The sequence below is a fragment of the Protopterus annectens genome, chromosome 3.part1, assembly GCF_019279795.1.
Source record: "Protopterus annectens isolate FY-2018-M chromosome 3.part1, PAN1.0, whole genome shotgun sequence".
NCBI classification, from domain to species: Eukaryota; Metazoa; Chordata; order Ceratodontiformes; family Protopteridae; genus Protopterus; species Protopterus annectens.
This window is the reverse complement of record NC_056732.1, coordinates 304,838,120-304,854,768: the sequence shown is the minus strand read 5'-3', so window position 1 is coordinate 304,854,768 and position 16,649 is coordinate 304,838,120. Positions and strand designations below refer to the sequence as shown.

The window sequence follows — 16,649 nt, the reverse complement described above, 5'->3', positions numbered from 1 at the left end:
GCTATTACTGGAGGAAGTATTTTACAATCAAAATATAAGTATTGAATATACACCCACACACATCCACATGCGCATGTGCATGCACACCCACACACATCTAGCAGTTACAAATGTCTCATTTTGTTCAAATGAAGATATAAGAAATTGCACCCCCATGCCTCACAGATGTCCCTGATTTTGCAGAATGTCCCTGATTTTGCCTCACGTTTTTTGCTCTGTCCCTCAAAAATGTTTGATTTTCTGGTATATTGCTGAGGATTATAATCAGTAAATAAAGCCAGACATTATTAAGTTCATAGATTAGTACTAAGCTAACTGCCCTTGCGAGCCATTTTAAGCCTAGCCAGTTATCCCTTGTGAGACTCAAACCCTGCACCTTGTGTTTGTAAGACAAACACATTAACCATTAGGCCACCCTCAGACTCCTTATTATTCAAATAATGCATGTTGATGGAAAACCTCTTGCTCTAGTTACCTTTTAAGTTCATTACGGTTATATTTAAAAATGTTCCTGATTTTAGATCTTTGTCCCCCATTATTGCTGGCTTTGTCCAGAATTCTTGAACAAAGAACCTGAGAGGCATTCCCTGACTCTAGCTCTCTCTCTCTTGGTCTCCCTCTGTCTCCTCCCATCACTCTCTCTCTCTCTCTCTCTCACACACACACACACACACACACACACACACACACACACACACACACACACACACACACACACACACACACACACACACACACACACACACACACACACACACACACACACACACAAACATAACCATAACTGCATGAATTGTTCTATATTTTTCCCAGGCTTAACTAAACATGGCCTTTTAAGCTTCACGTTGTGACAGAAACGTGAAATAACATGTCCTTGTAACTGCTGTTGCAATTACTTTTGATATTTGAGTTATTATTTTTTTTTTCATTTTATTTACATTTTTATAGTTTTACACTCACTGTACCACTGTGTTTAGCAAGTGTAAACAAAATGGTAGCCATTTATTTTCAGTCAGTACTTTCAGATGGCTTGAAGTAGCAGATTATTTTTTACCTGACAATATCTGTACATTAATTCCTTATTGGAGAAAGTTTGTTTCCCATTAGGGTATTGTTGTACATTTTGCCCTCTAGCAAATAGTGTATAAAGCCCATTCTTGTGATAGCTGTGAAACGATACAGCGACATAACATTAAAAATCATTATACTGCACGTATACTGGTAAATTACTGGATATGACTTGTGTAAAATTTTAAACTGCCTCCGTTTTACAGCAGTGCACGGTTGACAAAATATATTCTCTTGTTTTTTTTTCCTTTTTTTTCCAGTAAGAAAGCACACTTAAGATATTGTGGTCATCTACACTCTTCTGTCATGCTACATACTGCAGCAACCTCATAAACATATTCCTTTATTTGGGTCTATATTAGAACACCGAGCATTTGAAATGTCGAGTGTTCTAATATCGACCCGCTTTCAGTGAACGCTGAAAATATCGAAGAAACAGGAAACCAAATTCTTTCCTAGGGAAAGAATTTGGTTGTCCGTTTCTGTTGCTTCGGTATTTTCAGCTCTCTGGTGGAAAGTTACGGGTCGGGTTCAGATAATTGTGCGATTGTGTGGACGTGTGGGTTAGGGTTGGTTAGGTGAGTTAGGGTTAGGGTTAGGGCACGGGTCAGGTAAGTGTGCGATTGTGTGGACGTGTGGGTTAGGGCGGATTAGGTGAGTTAGGGTTAGGGCGCGGGTGAGGTGACTGTGCGATAGTAACGGACCTTAAGGTTAGGGTTTGGGTTAAGGTAAGTGGATAGTTAGTGGTGTGTGTATAGTTTGATGTAGGGTTAAGTGTAAGAGTTTAGGTGTATGTGTGTGGATTGCTGTTTGTTTAGTGTGCTTGTGTTGTGTGTATGTGCTTTGGAACAGCAAATTTTTTCCCTAGGAAAAAATTTGCCGTTCCGAATGTTCAATGTTTTGTATTTTCGATTGCTAGGGTTCGATATTAGAACAGTCGACATTTTGAATGTTCGGTGTTCTAATACAGACCCCCTTTATTTGACTGTGGCAGTTCAAACTTGTAAAAAAAAAAACATCCAAATCAAAGGATAAAAACATCACTGAGACAAAGCATTTACTAAAAAGTTCAAGAAAGAAAAACACAGCTAATGAGTCTTCACTGTATAGTAACTTAAACCTCCTGTAATAAAGACCCATGGAATATATGAAAATGACCCTTAAGGACATACCAGTGTTTTAGCTACATGCCTTCTGAATGCCTACGAATTTTCAATTTTTACTTATTAAGTCTTTATTAGTGCATTCCAGCCAATAAAGCCAAACCTCACAGCATAAGTGGATTGTCTGGCTATACTTTGGAAATACAGAGCTTAAGACCAAGCCTTGTTGTGTCTTTTGGCTTTTCCCGGTTAGGGGTCGCCACAGCAGAACTCCGGTCCGCTAATGATTGGTAGTTGATTTTTACGTGCCGAGTTACCAGCCCTGACGCACAACCTTCAACGAAGGTGTGCCCATTCATGCATGTCTCCACACAGAAGATACTCTAGCTGAGAATCGAACCGGACAGCGTCTTACTGTGGGGCGACAACGCTATCGCAGCACCACCACCACGGTGCTTAAGACCAAGCCTGATGAACATAAACATTAAGGTCCATGCAAAATATCGCAAATAACATCCAAACTAAAAGGTAAAAATTTAACACAGACAAACCAGGACATTTAAGGTATTACACAGTGAAGACTCAAACTTCAAAAACAAACACAAAAAAAAGTAATGATCCATTTCTTGTACTACTGAAGTTATTTACTTGACAGCTATCAGAAGAGATGCTGAACCACTATTAGTTTATTCTATGCAGCAGTTTGTATAAATGACTAATGGTGGTTTGACATTTGTTTTGACAGCTCTCAAGAAAGGAGTTCATCTGTTGTTTCTTTCACCTTACAATCAGGTGCATACTGATACACACAGACACACACACACACACACACGAACAAATATACAGTGACACACAGACACAAACAATATCACAGATTCTCTTTCTTTCTTTCACATACATACACATAAACATTCACCTATCTTCAATTAGATACACATATTCAGTAGTATCTGGCTATCTGACCACATGTAAAAGTACAGTATGTGAACTTTTCCAGTATAAATAAACAAGGATAAGGACTGTTTTTTATTAATGGAAAAAAGATAATAATAAAAACAAAACAAACAAAAACAACCATTTACTAAGTACAATAATGCCCTGCAGAGTGGGTGTTATAGGGAAACAATGGATCTTTCAAGGAAGTGGAAGCCTTTCACCTGTGTAATTAAGCCTCAACATTCCCAGGTGGCCTTTTATTGCTTTTTAACACTCACCATGGAGGGCATTAGTGTTGACATAGATGTAGTCACATGACTGCTTCAGTGACACACATTAAAATGTCCACAGACTGCTAGTCATAGCAGCATTGCTTAAAGAATCAGCTGAAATAATCAGTTCTCTCACTTGTATTTTGCATGAATTACACAATTTTAATATAATAAAAATAATTAATTTAATTTACTAATGAATATTGTTGTATCTTTAAGATATTTCTTTTGTCACACTGTTACATACCTTTCAACTTAATTACAACCTTAAAAAAGGGAATGAAGTTGCCCTGATGTCTTTCTAATCATTACAGGTACTCGAAGAATAATACAACAGTATTTTTAATGTTATTACCCCCATTACCTGCTAACCATCAGCTCTCCCTTCCTCTGGATCTATTATAGAGGCAGCCAGCAAGAGTTGTGTGGTTAAGTCCTTAACTCCATCTCACCTGGGGGCTGATATAAGCAACCACATCAACAAGGAGTGTTCTATGCCCTCATCAGACATATGCTGCTCCTACACACATGCCTACAGTGGCTATGAGCACTGGTTCAAACAACAAACCTACAACCCACAATTATGTGTGCTGCTGTTGTGCAAGCCTCCTCTTGCATCACAGAAATCTGGTCAGCTGAAACCATGATTTCTCTCCCCCCAAGAAGGAGTGAGCTGTTGTGAGTGACTCCCTCCCACCTTGTCCTGCTTAGCTCTTCAAGCACCCAAGCTGCTAAGTGAACACTGGTCATCAGGGTAATAGGGACATCTTCATTTCTTTGTGCCACAGAGCCTGACTTAGCTCACGTTTAACTTATTTTACCTTATATACATTACAATAAAATAGATGCCATTTTGCAAAGCCATAAAGGTAAAAACAAGCCTTACCTCCCTCTCTTTGTACAATGTTATTCAAACTGACTATGTCCAGAATGCGCTCCAAATCTTGGTCCTGATAGCCTTTAGTATGCATGTTTTCCACTGAATCAGGGTAAATCACTTGATCTCTCAGTGTTCCAACAGACATGTATGGTCTGCAAAAATTAAAGTACATTCATTCTTGCAATTCTCTAACAAGGGGATAAAGAAGTGCTGTGTTATGAAATGTAGCATGAAGTGTGACCAGATATCCTATACAGTTGTCAAGTAGGTATCAGCTGCTGCTTAACATACAATTGTACAGTACAGACCTATAGATGACATAATTGAAAAAGATCAAGCATAAAGCTCACTGAAAATGTCTACATGCACTATTAGCCCAAACTATAACTTCTTGAAGAAGCTGTACAGATATAAAGCAAGAAAGAAAATAAATACTGCTTTCAAAGTTGCAGTGTGTTACACACTGGCAGCTGTTTGGTCTGCACATCTTGTACAAAGTGAGCTTCTTCTAACTTTCCCACACATGCCTCTTCACTTAGCCTGTCTCCTATCTTAGACATTCTTAGAAACATTTGGTGTCTGAAGGTCCATGATTCCCAATGGCAAACTACTACTTCTAGTTTGTACTTTTTCTGAGAGAAAGCACTTTTTAATACCTAAAGTGAAATCATATCCCCTTCTTTGTCTCCTTTCTTGCCCCCTTTAAATGTATTCTATCACACTGTCTTTCCTTTCTACCCATATCATGACAATGATTTCCTCTTTTTCTCCAGTGTAAGAAAAACAACTGTTACCAATCTCTCTCTGGATCCCTGCAGTTAACACAACTTTTCTGTATAAAAGGACACTAGAAATGTACGCAAAACTTCTGCTGTGACCTGAGAAGGGATAACTATTCATTTATTTATTTTTAAGATTTGCTGACTGGTTTAGTCCCACTAGACCAGCGGCTTCTTTTCAGAGTAGACCCTAGTGTTATTCATACTGTCCTGGGGGAATCTGGCCAAGTCACCAGTGAAATTCTCCTACTCTGTTGACTCACTATGGGTGAGCTATTGCTTTCTTGAATGAAGATTAAGGGGACTGTCAAAGAACAGCTGAAGGGATGGATAATACGGAGCAGAAATATATTATTAAAAATTAGGAAAACACAAATAATATGGCTGATATGGTTGAAATGACTGAAAAGCAAAATAAGAGTGAATGCATTGTACCACTGCAAGTTAAGGAGGATTAGATGACAATGTTCTTCAACGTCCTGTTGAAGAGAAGGAACCAGACGGTGACAATGTGTTGCTGTGGTCTCAAACAGCTGAATGCTGTATTCCTATGAAAGGTAACAATGCAGATGCTGAATAAGAAATGATAAGAAGGATTAGCAGATAAGAGGAACATGAGGGTGAGCATGGGGTGGGGAGGGTGAGCATGGGGTGGGGTGGTGGGGGTGCCAGAAAGGAATTATATGGCAGTAGCAGCAGAAGCTGAAAAAACACTGCAGCAAAAAATATCTGCTACAATATGGCCAACATCACAGATTTCAAAAAAACAAACAAACAAAAACAATAAAATGTGCATAGATATTTTGCACAGGAATCATTTATGAACATTTTCGGATTTACTATTGTGGGTATCAGATCACTGATTCACTTAGGAAAATAAATATTTTTGTACTGTTACTTTTGATTCATTTGATTAAGTAAATTAGTTTATGAGAACAGTTAAGGGGCGGCCACGGTGGTGCAGTGTTTAGCATTGTCGCCTCACAGCAAGAGGTTCTCTGGTTCGATCCTCAGCTGGGGTGCCTTCTGTGCGGAGTATGCATGTCCTCCCTGTGGTTGTGTGGGTTTCCTCCGAGTGCTCCTGTTTCCTCCCTCATCCCAAAGACATGCTGCAGGTGGATTGGACACGCTAAATTGGCCCTAGGTGTGAGTGTGTGTGTGCCTTCTGTGGAAGGTTGGGCGCTGGGCTGGCAACTCGACACTGTAAAACTCCACTGCCAATCATGAGCAGACAGGTGATCCGCTGTGGCGAACCCTAACCAGGAAAAAGCCGAAAGAAGAAGAAAGAAGAGTTTATGAGAACAGTAACAATGAAAAAGATATCCAAGAGACAAGTATATGTTTACACTGTGTTATGGCCATTAAAAAAAGACTGATGGTAGAATTTAGGAATGACATTTTGGAAGAAACTGATGACATTTTTGCTTATTTTTCATGTATTTGTACAACAAATATGAATAAATGTTGTGTTTGGACTGGGGCATGAGAGATCTGGGCAACAATACAAACTGTAAATGATGTTACACAGCATACTGCACACACTGTAAACACAAAAGATGTAAAAAGGACTGTACTATATGGTAGATAGCCAAAACTGTATTTTTTATGCAAGTGAACATCAAGTTGACATCCCAAAAGAAAGTTAAGCTTATGTAGAGAAACAGGACATACATAAAAAAAAACATGATCCTGTTTGTAGAATATGTAATAAGCAAGGTCACTACTGGACTGACTTTGTGGAGGAAGGGCAACCACAAAAAAAATGTAAAGGCATTAAAATTAAGAAAATGTAGCTTTATGTGGGCAGCAGCACATATAGCAGCCCATTAATATGAAAGAACAAGTAAGGGAAGGGGAGATTGCGAAAAGAGAAACAGGTAAAGAGTACACTGATGATGGAGAAGGGGGAATAAACCGGAACATTTCATAGAAGGTGACAAAAACAGCAGGTATACTATATTACAAAAAGATAAACAAGGAGATTTTTAGATATTCACATAAGGATGTATCCTATTGGTATAAGGGAGAGAGACAGGAAAAGGAAAAAAGGTTAATTATAGGAGAGGTTGAACCAAAAGAGGGAAAGGGGTAATTTGCACTTTTATCCATAAATGTGGATAGCGTTTGGAATGCAGAGAAGCATTTATTAATTTTGAAATGTTGTAAAGAATGTAGAAATTAATTAGTATGTTTGTTGGATATTAAATATTAGATCACTAACTGAATTACAGGAAAAAAAAAACTGAAGCACAATGAGACAATGGTTCAACAAAATTATATAGAGTTCAGAGTTAGATAAGTGCTCTGGAATTGATATTCTATGAAAACAAATGAAGGGCGGGTTTATGATATCAGTATTATTGATTTGTGAGGGGCTATTTTAAAAGATTGTGTAGACTAAGACAAACAGTTTTAAGAATAACAGTTATAATTCCATAGACAGCTACTAAAGAAAATGGGAATTATTTTCTAACTTTTTAAGTTATTTAAGTGTGAATAAGATTTCACTTGTTATGTAAGAGGAAGAAACAAAAATATGGAAAGATGTAATGGTGTGTATTGCTTTGTGCAGAATATTTCAAATAAAAGTAATTAAATAGACTTCACATATAAAAGGAGCAATTTGAAAGCAGAAATAGATTTTATGGTACTTTCTAACACTCTAAATAAGGCAAAGAATGGAACTGGGGAGGTTAAGGTTTTTCAGACCATTTTGCTGCATTTGAGAACGACAGTACTTTAAAAGAAAGAAAAGTAAGTTAAATAAAAACTATGACAGATGAAAGAGGCTTACCTACATTATGATCTAATCCAATTACTGAAAATCCAGCCTCATCACATAGAAAGCACTGAAAAGCCTATGCGTGGACACCTGAAATTATTGAAGCCAAATATTGAGGTAAGAGACAGAACTGCATAAAATGCATGTGAAATAAGTAAGACAGCCTTACTACGTAAGTAAATAAATAAATGCAGCCTTGTTCTGTTGTCTTAAGACATACACTGCTTTTTTAGTCAGACAGGATACATACATACGGAAATAACTTCGTACTGTGGTGTGATACATAAATAAATACATAACTTACTCTTGGATACATATATGCATGCATACATACATATATAAATAAGTAAACAACTTGCCTAATTAACAAAAATAAACAATATTTTTGGCAATCATACTGTCCAATGGATCTGCAGTGTATTAAAAGAAAAAAAAAATACAGACCTGAACTGCAGATATAGTGTTTACAACCTACTGTCTTTTCCACTATATGAACAAGTAACTGCAACATTGGCTGTTTCTAGTCTCTCCTTTGTGGTGTAGATGTCTCCGTGTACCACTAGCCCCATATGTTGTTTATTGGTTGTCCTTCAATATGTGTATTACAATAATTTGTATAGGCTTTTTGGCACTTTCTTTACGACAAGACTGGATTCATAGTAATGAGACTCAATCCTAACACAGAAAGCCACGAAAATGACGAGTTGCATAGAGAACACAGATGTGTAAAGAACATAGGCAGATGAATCACAGTGGGTTGAATAAAAAATAAATATAAAAGTTTATGAACTTTGAAAAGTGTTGTCATGAAAGAAAGGAAATGTATGAGAAGGGATATAAGAAAAAAAGGTCAATTGATAAAAAGGGAAGAAAAAAGGCTTATAAGACAAAAAGAGGTTTCTCTGTTAAATAAAATAAAGACAAGAGATGTGCTAGAAAGGCCAAAGTTTATGATTAAAGGTAGGAAATAATATATCAACCATTGATAGGAAAGCAAGTAAAGTACAGGGAATATTTTGGCAGTACTCTAGAATAAACAAAAAAAAACAAACCAAAAAAATATTGCCATGAGAATTAAAAAACAAAGAACCTGAAAATAAGGACAGCACACATATACATATCTAAGAAAGATGCACAGTAAAGAAGAAATGAGGTAAACTTGCAGTGTAGAAAACTAATAAATGAGACTACTAAACTTCTAACAAGGCAATCAGAAATAAAATAACTGAAAAAAGCTATAATAAAAGGAAGAAGTGAAACAGTACCAGGATGGGACAGTACAAATTATACATTTTATAAAGATGTGTTACTAAATAAGAAGAAATACTTTCTGAAAGAAGTAAATGAATGTCTGAGTATGTATATGGAGTAAAAAAAATTTCCAAGTAACTGAATTATTGTGGGAAAAGGATGAAAAAGTAAAGTTAAAAATCACACACAAATAATTCTGTGTAATGTAGACTATAGGAATATAATGCTATTATTACAAGTCATATTTGAAAAGGTAATAAAGGAAGTGGTTGGAAAAGGGGTGCTTGGAGTCAAGGACATAAATATAGAAATGTTAGATGCTTAAATGAAATGATATCAAAAATTAGTGAGGAAACATTGCATGTGATGCTTTAAAAGCATGTGACAATATCTGTAATGACAAATTATTAGAGAGTTTTGATCTTTATGAGATTCTTGAATTAATAGTTAAATTCTTGAAGAGTGCACATGAAATGTGGGTGATTCTGTTGGTGAATGGGTGGCTAGGTGAAGAGATCAAAGCAAAAAAATGTATAAAACAGGAATACCCAATGAACATGATATTATTTGGGCTACTTATAAATGCAGTAGCAGTAAAGGTAGAAAAAGAAGAAGTATGTGTAAGCTATATGAGCACAATAAAAATGTAAATGATAATGAATTTTGCAGATGACATGGGTGGTATATGTTGCAGTAGTAACGGCTACTTTAAGGACCAGTTAAAAAGTATGATTAAATTAAGAATGGGAAAGAGTTAACAGTATGGGGGATAGTAAGAACAGGAGAAATATATTTTCAGTGAAAGAAATTTAAATTTTAGGAACTTAATTTAGGAAAGAAAATGTAATAGTAAAGTAATGAACACAGACAGGGAAACAAATATATATGTTATGGGTGGAAATTACATGATTTATAATGTCCAGAAAAAGTATACAGTATACAATCTGTAGTTTTAGGTAAACTTGTTTTTAGGAAGTATATTATTATATTTCTGAGTTCAATGGAAAATAAATCACTTTCTTTAGTATTTATTGTAGTATGGGGATCCATACTGAATCCTACAAAAAGGGAACAGTTTATTGTGAAAAAGAGAAAGGACGGTTAGGTTTGAGCAAGCCAATAATTTATCTGAATTCTTTGCACTAGATATAGTGAGTAGAGTAAATAATATATTTTCAGGTATATTAATCTGCACATACTTGAAAAGTTCCTAGGAAGTAAACGTTACGAAAAAGTCATATACAAGCAATGACATGATATAATATTTTTTAAAAATGGAATACAAATGAAAGCTATGTCCTCATCATGTTGTCTGCTTTTGTCTGGTTCAACATATGGGTTGTCAGATTCCACCTCTAAAGCTTCACGGATCCAGGGCTCTGACTCCTTCCCTACCCATAATTCCCTCCACTCCACCTTAGTACATCAGATCAAGTTTGTCCCACCAATTGAGAACTTATGTATTAAGGCTAAATTTTACTGACAGGAAATATATAAGACTGAAGGACAGTCTGGTAGGACTGTTCACAGACCGAGTGTAAGATCTATTCAGTCACCAGAAGCCCATAGGTGTTAATTTGGAAGGGGGTAGGAGGAAGGGAGGGTGAACCGGATGAAAATAAGACATCAAAGAAATATCGTTATGGTAAGTACATAACTTTCTTGTCTGACTTTGTCTATTTTTGTCCAATTCAAGACATGGGACAGATTTCCGAGGTGTTTTTATGTGAGTGGTATCAAGAAAAGACAATCTTGAGGATGGTGGAACTAAAAGAGGAACATGATCTAGACTGTACATTCAATTTATAATGAGACACAAAGGTGTGAAATGTTGACCAAGTTGAAGCAGTACAAATACCATCAAAACAAAGTCTATCTGGGAAAGCTGTAGAAGTGACTATTGCTCTTGTGTAAATAGCTTTAGGTTTTGATTGCAGGAAAAGGCTCTTTTAAGTCTTAAAAAAATAGAGTCTGATAACCATCTTGAAAGAGTAACCTTAGCAACTACTTTGCCCAATGTAGGTCTTGTAAATGCAATGAACAATTGATTAGATTTCTTGAAACCTTTAGTTCTATGAAGGCAGAATCTGAGTTGATGATGAACATCCAACATATGTTGAATATTTTCTCCCACGGTTGAAAATCTGTGAAAAAAGACTGGTAAGTTGATTGACTGATTTAAATTTGTTTTGGATGCCATCTTAGGACGAAAAGAAGCAGTGGTCCTTAAGGAAACTCTGTATTTGCAGAAAACCAAGTAAAGGAGTATTCAAGAAAGAGCCTGTACCTCTGAAATTCATCTGGCCGATGTAACGGCCACAAGAAAAATTGTCTTCCAAGTGAGGAACTTGATCTACTGATGCTGCTGGTTCAAAAGGAGGTTTAGGTAACATTTGGAGCAAGATAGTAATATCCCATGGTGGACTGGGTATCTGATTAGCAATCATAGGAAGAAAGTTCCTCTCAAAAAGGCTTTAGAAACGTTTAGAGATACTACAGCAGTGCCATTCTGACATATGTGAAAATATGAGCATGCACCTTGACAGCGTGGAAACTGAAACTGCTGTGGAAAAGCTCAAACAAGAACTCCATTATGAAAGGGGATAACAGCAGAAAAGAAATCTATTCCTTTCGACATAGCCCAGATATAAAATCTCTTCCATTTGCTATAATAAACTTTTTCTGTGGATTGTTTTTGGGAGGCTGAGATAATATGAACAACAGATGCTGGAAGCCTGGGATCACTGGCTAAGGTCAGAATTGGAGGAACCAAGATGGTAGTTTCATGTATTTCTGGTTTTGAGGAGGAAATCCAGCCAAGTGAGTTAACAAATCTGGATACTGATCCCACATCGATGTGGGACATACTACAAGAGACCACAGTAATGGAAACCATGTTTGTTGGGGCCAGAAGGCAGCAATGATGATCACCCTGGACTTGCAATTTCTTGCTTTCTGGATGAATTTTTTATTAAGGATAATGGGGGAAATGCACAAAGGAGACCCTGGAGTCATCTGTGGACCATAGTGGCTCTCGGTGACTGTTCATGTGGAGGGATCAGGGTAAAGTAACTGCTGCACTTGTTGTTCAGGCAGGAAGCAAAGAGACTGCAGCAAGGTTGGCCCCAGTGAAGAAGGATCAAACTGTCACTGCTGGATTGAGGGACCACTCATTAGGCATTAAGACAGTTTTGCTAAATTTGTCCACTTGTACATTGGATGTCCCCATATGTGCACTGCTATCAGAAAATGATCTGAAGACATTGCACACTGTCATACCCACATGGCCTCTCAACAAAGTGGGGTAAGAATGGGTTCCTTCCTATTTGCTGATGTATCACACCACTGCCATGTTGTCTGTCTGTATGAAAATCACACCCTTGGGAAGGACATCCTGGAATGTCTCCAATCCTAGTTGGATTGCCCTCATCTCAACAACACTGATGTGAAGACTGGCCACTAGATTGGACCAGGTACTTTGGACAATTCTCACTTCAAAATTACTTCCCCACACTCCCTAGAAGGGACGCATCTGTGGTTACTGCAGCTAATTGTGAATCCATGTGAAATGAGAGCCCTTCCATCACTGATGGAGATTTTATCCACCAAATGATGTGTTCCCTGCATATTTGAGTAATAGTAATATGAATTTTTACATGCAGCAGATGAATATGTTGATACCACTGCATTAAAAGGGTCCACTGATGTACTCTCATGTGAAATCTGGCAAGCAAGACCATTAGAACTATGCAGGCCACCAGACCTAAAAGTCATAGAATTGAACTTGCTTGGGGTGAAGGGTACCCATGCAGCTGTTAGATGCAGGGAAAGTACTCTCGTGTGGAGTAGACTGGCAATTTGTAATACTGAGTCCAAGCAGCATCCAATGAATTCTATCTGTTGTGTCAGGGTTAGGTGGTTTGGGTCTATATTATAACATCGAAGTCTTAAAACGTTGAATGCTATAATATCAACCCCAATTCAGTGAACGCTTGAAATAGCGAAGCTGCAGAACTAGGAAAATATTCGGTGGGCCGTTTCTGCGGCTTCACTATTTCCTCAACTGTGGTGCAAAGGTGACGGACCGGGTTAAGGTAAGTGTGCGAATGGAACAAGGTAAGGTGAGTGTGTGATAGTTTGGGACCTTAGGGATAGGGAGCGGGTAAGGTGAGTGTGCGACAGTTAGGGACCTTAGGGTTAGGGAGCGGGTAAGGTGAGTGTGCAATAGTCAGGGATCTTAGGTTTAGGGAGCAGGTAAGGTGAGTGTGCGATAGTTAGGGACCTTAGGGTTAGGGAGCAGGTAAGGTGGGTGTGCATTAGTTAGGGACCTTAGGGTTAGGCAGCAGGTAAGGTGAGTGTGCATTAGTTAGGGACCTTAGGGTTAGGAAGCGGGTAAGGTGAGTGTGCATTATTTAGGGATCTTAGGGTTAGGGTTGGGTTAAGGTAAGTGGATAGCTAGTAGTGTATGTACGGTTTAGTGTAGGGTTCTGTGAAGTGTGTATGTGTGGATTATGTATTTTGGTGTGCTTGTGCTGTGTGTGTGTATTCTTGGAACAGCAAATTTTTTCCCTTGGAAACAATTCGCTGTTCTGAGCGTTCGAGTATATCATATTTCGAGATTCCAAGGTCGAGCTTATGGTGTTTGACATTTTGGAATTTCAATGATGTGATATAGACCCGGTGGCTCTTGGGTAGATTGATCGTAATTCCTAGACTCTGCATTAAGTGGATCACGAGGTCCAGATGACAAAACAGCAGATCAATGGAGGTAGCAGTGAGGAGCCAATCTTTGAGATATGGAGAAGAGAAAATTTGGATTCCTAGCAGGTGTAGAAGCACTGCACCCACTGCCATTACCTTGGTAAACACTCTTGGGGATGTGGTATGACCACAGGATAGTGCTCTGAATAGGTAATGACTGGCTCCCAGCCAGAAATGAAGAAATCTCTTGGAGAATTTCTCTTTCTTTACATGATAGTATGCATCCTGCAGATCTGTGGAGCACATACAATCGCTATTCCACAGCAGAGGCAAAATACACTGAATTGTGACCATCCAGAATTTTGTCTGTTTCATAAACTGATTTAGATGACCCTAGAATAGGTCTGAAGACCCTGTCTTCTTAGGTATTAAAAAGAACCTTGAGTAGACTCCAGATTGGTCTTGGGGCACAAGCTGGATGACTCATTTTTCTAGCAGCTTGGAAATGTCTGCTGCTGCAGGTTCCCTTTGACTGAGTAGAACACTGGGAACCTTGTTCTTTTTTCTTGGGGGAAAGGAAAATGGAATTGAATAGCCTGTGGAAATTATGTTTTGAACCCAGGCATCTGTTGCTATCCTTTGGAAGGGTTGTAGGTGCATGGACAAGTGGCCCCTGACTGCCTCCAGAGTGCAGTTTACAGGCAACTTTTCAAGAGGACTGGTAGGGCTTCTTGGTGAAGGGACCATTAAACCCTGATTGTGTTTTCCGCTTTTGCCTCTAGGGCAACGTCCATTACAGTAAAGATACCTCCTCTTCTGCTACAAAAAGGTCTATCCTCAAGAGTATCCTGATAAAAACTCTGATTTGTGGGACCACATCTTCTTTCCACCCCTCTGATTCTTGGTGAATTTCCTTTGTGGGTGGAAAAATGGATTCCCACTACAGAGAGAGCTGTACCATGTTGACTCTTGGTTAATGGGTCCTTTACCTTTTATCGCTTTCATGTTAGGACACGAATAAATGAGTCTTGTGGGTTCTGTTCAAGCAGCTTTATTACATACAAACACATTACTACTGTTGACTACTGATTCTAATTTAAGTAACGTATATACAATTAATGACTATGATCATGCATGTTCACTCCCTAGCTGCTTCCACAAAATGGCACTAAGGTTGTGCATGTGTGTGAGTTATATACGGGCACGTACAGCCTCCCATGCTTCTTACAGATACAAGGACACACACTTTACATTCTGATCTACATCCTCCCTCTTTGAGAACTAGATCATGCAATTGTTATGAGACTGTTTAGCATGCAGAAATCACAGGTAATCCATAGAAGTGTATTATACAATATTAAACATATAGGTGTGTGCAATCAAGTCCACGTTGCTGCGTATTTTTCACTTAGTTTAGATGCTCGCCCATATTGTGTGATATAAGATTGGGAATTGGATTAAGCAACTGGAACAGTTTCTGCAAAATAGTTGACCTGTAGAATGTTCAAATCACTTTCTGGAACAGAATCACACTTTTGAACACATTCTGGTCTGGAAAGAGTGTCAGACTCATTCTTTGATTTAGAGTTTGCATCACAGATACAATGTTGTGATTGCAATGATGATGATAGTTCTGGGACAGGAAGAAGATGTTTACGATTACTCCTAAACTTTATTCCTTTGGAATTTACCAAGTAAGGTCTTGGCTCGGCACACATGCCTGTAATATTTTGTTGCCTGAATTCGTACCATCTCTCCTCCCCCAACGGACAAGTAATTTGCTCGATCAGTCATAACTAGATTTCTGGATTTTACACTTCTTAAACAATTGAGCCTTGATGGTTTTATCATTCTTTTACTTAGGCTGCAACAAACTTGAAGAAATAGGTAGCGTAGTTCAAGTTTGCCTGGAAAGTAGTCTTTGAGCAGGTGAGCCAAGAATATCATCATGGGGTGTGTTTCTGAGATTAAGCAAATTTAAGAACATATCTGTATTGTCATGCTTTGACCTTTCAAGTAATTGCTTTGCACTCTGCACTGCTCTTTCAGCTAGACCATTGGACTGAGGATATTCAGGACTACTAGTGACATGTACAAAGTCCCATTCTTTTGCAAATTTATGAAACAACTGGATACTAAATTGAGTACCATTGTCAGAAAAAAGTTTGTGTGGACTACATGAACTGAGAAATGACGTTTCAACTTAGTAATAACAGCAGCTGAGGTTAGGTTAGGTAGTAGATCAATCTCAAACCAATGTGAATAAGAATGTGTATGTAAATGCTGGTGCTGGCTACACAAAATACGGCACAGCTCAAACAGAGAAGATCTCTTTAATATAATGTAATCCACACAGTTAAAAACGAATCATCTGGTTTCCACACAGTTAAAAACGAATCATCTGGTATCATCTGGTTAAGCGCTTCCATCTGTAATCTACAAATTGTTGGCGCCAAAACATTTATTTAAAGAAGTGATTTTAAATGTTATATGGTTCTGAAGAAGTCTGTAGATTACAGATGAAAGCGCTTAACCAGATGATACCAGATGATTAGTTTTTAACTGTGTGGAAACCAGATGATTTGTTTTTAACTGTGTGGATTACATTATATTAAAGAGATCTTCTCTGTTCGAGCTGTGCCGTATTTTGTGTAGCCAGCACCAGCATTTACATTTTCATTTGTTATTGTGTTGGTTCAATGTGAATAAGAGTCTACCAAAACTAAGTAGTGTTGATTGTTCCACTCAAAGATATCAGTTGCTACAGTAGACCAAGATAGTTCAGGAATTGGACTTAGCTGAAGCAGTTCTCTTTGCAAATGTGATCTGGTACTATTGCGTGCTGAACAAGTAGAAAGAAAGTACAGTTTTGTACCT

At 38.0% G+C, this 16,649-nt stretch overlaps 1 protein-coding gene across 2 annotated transcripts in view; it reads right to left on the bottom strand.

The window, feature by feature from the left end:
* ABCD2 (ATP binding cassette subfamily D member 2) overlaps nucleotides 1–16,649 on the bottom strand; it is a 949,133-nt gene that overhangs the window by 67,105 nt on the left and 865,379 nt on the right. For both annotated transcript variants that reach the window (XM_044066760.1, XM_044066761.1), the window contains exon 7: nucleotides 4,266–4,411. In XM_044066760.1, the coding sequence (XP_043922695.1) occupies nucleotides 4,266–4,411 (146 nt within the window). The remainder of the gene's footprint in view (nucleotides 1–4,265; nucleotides 4,412–16,649) is intronic.